The sequence below is a fragment of the Thermobia domestica genome, chromosome 16 (assembly GCF_964235325.1).
Source record: "Thermobia domestica chromosome 16, izTheDome1.hap1.1, whole genome shotgun sequence".
NCBI classification, from domain to species: Eukaryota; Metazoa; Arthropoda; class Insecta; order Zygentoma; family Lepismatidae; genus Thermobia; species Thermobia domestica.
The window spans coordinates 88,841,656-88,851,054 of record NC_137469.1 but is presented as its reverse complement, the minus strand read 5'-3'; the positions used below and the strand labels follow the sequence as shown (position 1 = coordinate 88,851,054).

The 9,399-nt window shown below is 36.3% G+C and overlaps 1 protein-coding gene across 2 annotated transcripts in view; it reads right to left on the bottom strand.

Moving 5' to 3' along the window:
* Positions 1-318: 318 nt before the first annotated feature.
* The window catches only part of LOC145673234 (uncharacterized), a 41,156-nt gene continuing 32,075 nt past the window's right edge, over positions 319-9,399 (bottom strand). The window contains exons 6-7 of one of the 2 annotated variants that reach the window (XM_081742730.1): positions 8,527-8,589; positions 319-464 (exon numbers count right to left, since the gene is read on the bottom strand). In XM_081742730.1, coding sequence (XP_081598856.1) covers positions 450-464; positions 8,527-8,589 — 78 coding nt within the window. In that variant the 3' untranslated portion in view covers positions 319-449. The remainder of the gene's footprint in view (positions 465-8,526; positions 8,590-9,399) is intronic. The other variant, XM_081742731.1, reaches the window with a different exon arrangement.

Sequence of the window (9,399 nt, the reverse complement as noted above, 5' to 3'; positions counted from 1 at the left end):
GCTTAAATTACGTTTTTAAAACATTATTTGGGATGTAGCTAAGAGGTAAGATCCCCATATTCTTTTTACTATTTATATATTCCTCTTTCGAGACAACCTTTGGTATTTTTTAAATTTTATAAATCTATGGAAACTAAACTGAAATAGCACCGAAGATTGGTGTTTAGTAGAGCCGTTTTGTTTGCATAATCCCTTCTTATATTATTGAATATGAAACTTAATTTATCCAATACTTTTCTTTTTCAAAATCGATATAATTTCTTACTTTAATGACAAGGAAATATTCATTCTTATAATAACAAGAAAACAAGACACAAATCAGGAGGAAATAAATTTATTTACAGTTAAGCAGGTAAGAACAGATTCGTGTTTAAGCTTTGCATTACAAAATATTAATTTAATTATTCATTTAAATCTTGCTAACTATAAATATATGCTATTTTATCTCATCAGGCGTTTTCACCCTGTAATGACAAAAAATATATTATTGCAATTAATACATGTCTTTACCTAATTAAGACCTGAAATGAATTACTTAATTTAATATGACCATAGATAACGATAATCTCTAAAGTTGTATTTATGTAAAATTTCACGTTTCATCATGGAATTCACACCATTAGAGTAAGTAGTTTAAGATAATAATGAGCAAATAATTATAGAGGTCAATTTTACGAAGCCTGCTCCAACTATAACCCGCTGCAGTTAGTACTCTTGCACACTTTCGAGCATAAAAACAAAGGATGTTATAAAATAGAAAATCTGCCTTTACAACAAAATCTTGAAGCAATACATCACAGATTCACCCCCCCCCCCACTGTGCCCACTCCGCCCAATAAGATCGCAATATTTTGAGCCAACATTCATGGCGAAAACGAAAGCAGCCAATCAGGAGAAAGCGACTTGTTTTTGTATATTGATGAATGAGATTAGAAGCGAAGTCCACTGGATTTTACTTATCCAGTAAAACTTAGAATGAAGATAGATGCTAATTGACAGTGATGCTTTTTATAGGATAAGATCAGTTTAGAATTAGCGTTGCGGACTCGACTGTTTATTTTTGAAAGGTTAAGGTGGATCACTAGATGTTCTCGATGCTATGCTAAACGTTGCTTGAATAGTGCAGCGTTGCCAGATAGTGTCGAGTTTACTGATGCCAGATAATAAAGGAAGAAATGATGGAATTTGCTTGGATAATTACTGGAGAAATTAGTTTTCGACTTTTTGCCGCAATTCATAGCTAAATTCCGCTTCTCAAACTGCAACACTATAATCCAGGAATTTTCTTGTTGTGACTATCACAGTAAACGTTCAAATTTAGCAACAACGCATTATGGCGCTCTGCGCAATTTTCTTCTCAAAATCTATTTCCTTATATGTAAATTAATATTTAAATAAAATGTGAAACATAACACGAAAAACGGTCGAACAATATATCTATTTCGTAATAGGATCGTTACTTTAAAATACTTTTCACATTCAAATAAACATGTCATAAAACTGAGCACTTCTAGTAAGATCTAGCAGCGAGTGCCATCTTGTGTGCTCATTGTAAAACGAATCAACTATTTTCTTTTGTTTGTTATCTTTTTCGATATCAGAAGACACAACCAAACGAACCAGTGTTTTGTGTTGTAGCTGAAACATAACTCTATCTTATAGTACAATATTTATAATATGTGACGTTTCATCGAGCATTAATTAAGAGAATGAGCTAAAATATATATTGACTTCCGGGTGGTGATCCACCTTAAAGGAGCAGTTCGACTTAGAAATGCATTTTTTACAATTTATTCCCATTTGTAGAGTTGAAAATTCTAAAAGGAATGGTGTTTGTTTGATCACGATACGTTCAGTCGTTAGCGAGTAATAGAGGAAGAAAGATTTTGTGATGAAGTCATAGGTGGGCAAGGAGCGAGAGCAGGCTTACATACTACACAGTACCAAGCATTTCGTTTGTGAGAGGTGCGGTGGCACGTTCTAAGTGCGGTTTCCTTTTCCAGAACTCATTGCAACCCTTACAAATATCATCTGCATGTAGAAAATGATATCTGATGGTGGGCTGAACAAACGTTTTTATAATATTATAAACCGTATCCTATAAAGCATGAGTTCAGCCTTTCAAAAAAAAAAAAAAAAAAAAAAAAAAAAAATCGAAACCAATATGTAAATAGATGGCGGACGAAATTGCTGCAACACCTAAGTACCTTTTCTTTAATCATTCTTCCGATTTCCAAACATAAGTATGTTCATTTTCACATTTTGTTGCAATTTTTAACGCTGACTTTAATTTTGTGCTTCAAGGTAGGTACAGGAGCGCAACATAAAAGGCAAAAATGAAATACCATCTGTAAAGTTTGCCAGAATACGAAAAACACTTCACCGGTTAAATTTCTTTTATTCGCATAGCTGTCCGCGGAACAACTTTCATCACCCGTTTCATCATCATTATCACATGATACAGAGAAATTAAACGATGAGTCAATGTCATGAGGAACAGTCATCGTCACTGATTCCTTCTACAAGCCGGTATATTTCACTCCCTAAATCACATTGTGTAGCTTATTTCTAAAGCAGTATCTTCAGAATCATGAGTTACATTGTCTCTATTACTCTCTAATGCCTCGTCTTGACTACAACCGTCAATTGCGTCTTGTACGATATTTGTACATTGGTAACTGGACATATATCAGTGCTCGTTCAATGGCTCGGATTTTAAACCTTTCAATAATATACTTGGAACAGCATTAGCCAGAAGTGGATCTAGACGGTAAAAACTCAGAGGGGGGGAGTCAGAACCCAGACTATGATATGTATATCATGTTTACTAAAAACTTTCAAAAATATCTAAATAATAGCTTAAATCAATTTTGTCACTCAAAAACTGGGGGGCCTAGGCCCCCGGCCCCAGCCTAGATCCGCCACTAGCATTAACTTTTCTTTCTGTAAACTTGACTTCTCGAAGGCAGGCTCTTCAAGATGTTTGGAACACGAATGGTTTTATTTGGTACATTTTTCCCATTGATTTTCTTGAGCCATAATTTATATCGCTCTGGTGATTTCTCACGACTTAGAAACGTAAGAAAAGATACTTTACGTCCTCAGCTTAAATTGCACAAGAATTACAACCGAAACACAGCAGGTGTTAGGCATTTCTACTTCACAGACACAGCACGCGCTGTACTAACTCGTGTTTTCTACTTCATACTAGTGTTTCTTTCAGAAAAAAATCCGGGGAGGAGGGGACACTTAGTATTCGGAGAGGCACATTATTTTTACACAGTACTATTGTATTTATTATATTATAGACGTATTATTTTGGTCTCCTCCAGGGAAATCTCTCAGAGCTCCGGGAGACAGTGCCACCGTAAAAACTTGTCTGGAAGAAACACTGTTTCGCACAACAAACGTAATTACTGCTCTCTCTCTCTCTCTCTCTACTCTTTTTTTATATTAATACTATAGGAAAAACAACTAACAAAAACTTTCTCAAGAATTCAACACAGAGCAAGACTGCTAACAAATCCAAAACACAATCTATTAAATCCAATGCACTATTAAAGGTTTATCAGCTGCGTACAAGCGAGTGGCTGCTGACTCACATTGAGTTTCTCGCGTATCCCACCCATGACGTCACCATTTACGATTCATCAAAAACAAATGTCTGTAGAAGCTGAACGAGACGGCCTATCAAGATATAAAAAAATACAGGTCTCTTATTTTTTGTTACTCTTTCTATTGCACCAAACTTGTTTTTAACTCGAACTGCTCCTTTAAGGTGTTGGTCTAGTAACTATACTAGAGACCAAATGCATGAAAACTACCAAGTTTTTACTTCATATACCACGGCAGAAATAGTACTGGAACGTGGAAAAGTACTACCTGTGGTGTTTCAATCTAAAATCTCGACGTGTGCAGAAAAATGTCAGTTTGAAAGTTTTTTTTTTTTTTTTTTTAGCATAATGTAATTAGAAAGCTTAATCAAAACTTCAGCTTAATTACTGATCATATATGATTAAGAATCAACAATTAAGGGTGCAGATGGTTTCGTCTCTCAAATTTACAGTAACTTAAAATTAATAATAATAATAATACAGGCACGTAGTCAAGGCGTGAATCCGGGGATCAGAAATGGAAAAAAAATATTAAGGAAAGATGAAACGAAAAGAAACCAGAAAAAGAACCAGCGTTAAAATAAAAAGCCACAGCAAGCGTTTGATTGCTCTTTCTTATGAGGAGCTTTGTGTGGAGGAAATGGGGGTGGGGTGGGTTAAGTTAAAAATTGATATTATTGTAACGTAGCATTCCGAATTCCATCTAGTTCCATGCTAATCCTACGGACTGCAAATGTCGATCGATAAACCGATTCGATTAGATAGACACTCAAGTAGAACTTAAGAAATACCCTCAATCACCAATAATATGAGCATGACAACATACACCGTAGATTCCAGTTACACTTGTTACAGAAATTTCGCGGCAATACTAATCTATTTTATAGGATGTCTTTACTGCCGAAAGAGATCTCGTTGCTATCCTTGACGGCATTAAACGAAGATAAGAAAAATAAGAAAAAAGAAGACAAGAAGAACCGAGTTTGAATGACCTCGGAAGATTATAACTTTTTCAATACTTTTTGACATTCTTTTACTCGAGATTTCTTCATAGTTTGTTATTAAAATACTAACATATCCTCATTTTATTGTCCTAATAAACCAATATGGGTATGTTGCCAGTAAAATAGTTTAGATGGATTGAACCCCTGGTGTGTAATCACAGTATTTCATGTCACGTTCCCCCCCCCCATTACGTAATCATGGCTAAGCGAACCAATATATGTTGCCAGGAAAATAGTTTAGAATGATCGAGCCCCTGCACAGTGGTCCAGAAACCCCCAAAACCTGGCCAAAAACCAACTCCTTAAAAATAGCAAACAACCAAATGTGTTTGAAAGTCAATGACCTGGGGTATTCAAACCTACCTGGGTCTTAAAGAAATTGTCACCCCTTAGTCAGAAATTGACTTCCGAAGTGAGAGGTTGACCTTGTGCATTAATTACTGAAGATTTCTAAGTTAGCACCAACAAAGTGTGAGAATGTTTTCTACCTAGTCTTCCTGTAGCCAGGCGGAATGAAATACTTTTGTCACATCTATAAATATTATTATTTATGATGATGAGGTTAGATTAGTGTGTAGCTATTAAATTTATCGATTTACCGGGGATGAAATGCAAGTAAATTGGAGCAAGAAATGTTATCTGTATTTTTTTGTTCTCGTAGAGTTATCTTTTGACTTCCACGTACTTCCACTTTGGTATCGCACTCTGGAAGTAGTTCAACACTTCCTCTTTCAGAAACCGTAAACCAAACTTGCTCATTTTTGCTCGTCTGTGAAATATTTTTGTTGTAGATAAGACTCATCGTACAAAGTGCAAAATTTATTGTACTGTATTTTTTTCTTCCATTTTTCAGCCATGTCCTATAAAACATCAAGAAGACAGCTATTGGAGGTCCTTTTGAGGGTAAAAGGAGACAGAGCAGTGAAAAAGAATCACCTGTTCACGTATCTCAAAGATAAAGCATCTGCTGAATTGTCAAAGGAAGGCAAGCAGAGTGTACACGTGCTCGAAATTGTTTCACATGCTTGACAAGTGCAACAGTAATTACCAAAAATTGGAAGAGGAGAATGTGGATTGGCTAAACGGTGGGTTATTAATGATGACTGAACCTGTCAGTGAAGACGACTGGGGGCCATGGACTTCAGCAGGTGTAGCTGGACCGGGACGACCAGAGGTGGCTTTCTCTGTGAGCAGGGAGCGCTCGAAGAGGAGAAAAACAGGAACATTGCGCTCCTCATTCAGCTGTACTACTCTTGCTTATGCTATTCAAATGAAATATAGAGAGGAGAGAGAATTGGAAAAAACGAAACTTCTTCAGGAAATGGAAGAATCGCCTACCAGAGCTGGCAAGAATCGAAAGTCATGGGCACATACCCAAAAAAAGAATCCAAAATTTTACAACCCAGAGGAGGCTTTAGCACTGATACTCGAAGGGGATCTGACACACACCACCGCCACGCACTGACACGTCACCAGTATCAGCCGCTAAGATACGGGGCAAAGGACTTGGATCACAATATATATCTTGCTTACAACCATGTTCTGGACGCAAAGAAAGACTGCTATCCTGAAATCATTAACGTCACAGAATCTGTAGCTGAAGTAGCTCTACAACCTCTCCTCGACCATACAACTGTACAGGAACCTGTGCTCGAAACCATCCCAGAAAAGTATCAGAAATCTCTGCAGCTGATTACCAAATGGGGATATGACTGAACCTCCGGTCAAGCCCAAAGAAACAGACAGCTCGAGAGGTGGGCTTTCAAGACAGCGACTTCTTTTTCACGTCAGCTGTGCCTCTGCAACTTTATTATGAGAAAAAAAGGGTTAGAGTTGTAGTGTGGCAAAATCAACGTCCCTCATCGACAAGATATTGTCGGCCGATAAAGTTACAATTCAGGAAAGAAACTGAAGAACTTTCAAGGCAAGAAGCTAGCCTAATGGAAGAGCAAATTAGGTGCCTGACTCCAAGTTGCATCAGTATTCCGCTGTTAGGAGATTGCAGTATAGAAACTACTGAATTCGAGGTTACACACAATCTGCAGTTCACAATGGTGGATGGCAAAATATGTAACGCCGTGACAGAAACAAGATCGGCACAAACTTGCTACTTATGCGGCGCTAATCCAAAATAAATGAATTCCTTCCAGAAGGGATCCAGAACTGAAATACCGGAAACTTTCCGATTCGGATTGTCCACGCTACATGCCTGGATTAGATTTATAGAGAGCTCCTCCGTGGCTAAGCGGTTAGCGTACGAGCCTTTGGCGTGGGAGACCCGGGTTCGATTCCCGGCGGGAGCTCATGTGGTTCGGATTCCACGTTAATCAGTAGGTCCACGTCTCATATAGCCTCGTTGCTTAACGGGACGTTAAACTCAAAATCAACTCAACTCAACTCATAGATTTATGGAGTGGTTGCTGCATGTGCCATACCGTTTGGAATTAAGAAATAGCAGATGCGGAAAGGGGACCAACCGACCATGGTGAAGGAGAAAAAAAGATCCAAGAGGCCATGAAAGCTGAGTTAGGCCTCAATATTGACGAACCGAGGCAAGACGGCAATGGTACTCCCAACGATGGCAATACAGCCAGACGATTTTTTGGAAACTATTAACAAGTTGCAGCAATAACAAGTCTGAATGAAATGATTGTTGAGCAGTGTGGCGTTTTGCTGCAATCCTTGTCTTGTGGACTGGCTATGGATTCAAACAATTTGAAGCTTGGGCAAACGATATCAGGGACCTCTACATTAAGCATTATTCGTGGTTCTACATGCCCGCCTCCATTCACAAAATTCTCGCTAATATGTCCTCAATAATCTCGCATGGCCTATTACCCATTGGGCAGATGTCGGAGGAGGCCTAAGAAGTCCGACGTAAGCATATTAAACATTATCGGGAGCATCATTCCCAAAAGTGCTCAAGCAAAGAAACAATGAAGGATGTGTTGTTGCGGCTCCTCGTAACAAGCGACCCGAAGATATCCACGCTTCGGAATCCCATGGCACAGAAGCACAAGAAAAGAAACTTATCTTCAGCCGTACTGAACCTTTTGAAAGAGATGGAGGTTCAAAAGCAGCTGTCATCTGAGGATGAATCAGAATAGGGTTAATGTGTAAAAATCATAAACGGTTAACTTATTATTTATTTCATGTGCAAAAATATTATTCTCATTGTGCAAATATGTGCAAATATATTATTAAAATTGTTAGTAAAACATTTTGTCTTCTTGTTTCGCATTCATTAACAGCTGTCATCTTAGGATGAATCAGAATAGCCTTTATGTGTAAAAATCATAAGCTATTGTTAATAAAATGTTACGCTGTATTTTATGTGGAAAATATTATTCTCGTTGTACAAATATGTGCAAATATATTATTATACATGTTCTTCCATCATTTTGTCTTATATTTAGCATAACATAACATTTCTGCAACGAAAAACACAAGATTTCAACTTTTCGCACGAAAAGGTAATTTTGACCAGGTTTTGAGGGTTTCTGGACCACTGTGCCCTGGTGTGATAACCACAGTATTTCGTCACGGACTCCCCTATTACGAAATCCTGGCTACGTGCCTTATTATTATTATTATTATTATTATTATTATTATTATTATTATTATTATTATTATTATTATTATTATTATTATTATTATTATTATTATTATTATTTTGTTTACTTTCTATTTCCTCGTGCATAATAACATTCATAGAAGGTTACTACAACCACACAGTTACATTATCACCACTAAATACTTATAAAAAAATGTCTAATAAAATATTTACCTACAAACGTAATATAGAATGTTTGGAATCGTCAAAAATCTATTTGCTTTAACATTTCAATATTTTCAAAACCACGACTAATCTACTTAATTATATACCTTTCAGTACAAGACAAACTTACTTTGGCAGCTTCTAAATTTTGGCTGTCATCAGGATTTTGAGATGAATCTTCATATTCTTCCTGCTAATTAAAAGAAATAATACTATATATAAATATCTAATAATGCAACATTCGCATCAGTAAATATTTTATAACCGAGATGAGAACTCCTTAAAATCATCAGAAAAATTCAGTATGGGAAAAAAGGTAATATAATTACTAAATGGTACGCTAACAAATAAATTAGACTTTTACTTTTTATTTTAATGACATAGGTCACAAATAGGAGGTCTCGTCTTAATTTTTCCAAAGTTGCATACATTTAAATGCAGGAGTATTCATGCAGTTACTATTTGTATATTTCTGAAAAATTAATGTTTCGAACATACACGAGATCCACCTTTAGGTTTTTGAAATAATAAAGAATCAAGAAATGCTAAAATTTAAAGAATAATTGTATACACCCTTCTCACGTGTATGTAGTTTCACGAAAGTAATTCTTTCCAGAGGCTTTGTCTTCTTATTCGTCTGTGCTACAGCCTGGCCTCTAGAGTTGATAGCATGCTCTTTACATCCAAAAACATCCAGAATTGTAGTTCAGCTCTGGTACAGTTGGCTCTATCCCAATATAATCCCGATATTTGTGTTTGATAAAAATAACTCCATAACTAACTTAGTATTATTATAAATTTAAATCATGTGAATTATTGTATTTTGAAATATCGTGGTGGACCTTGTAAACTGTCCACAATATAACTTTTTTTTATTAGTCGATTAAGTATTTTCCTGCTTTTTGCCTAGGTTAGCGGTCTATTTTAATCTAATATCTCGAACACTTTTCTTAATTTATAGTTTATGGGTTTAAAAGTTCAATAAATCAAACTCTTTGCATTT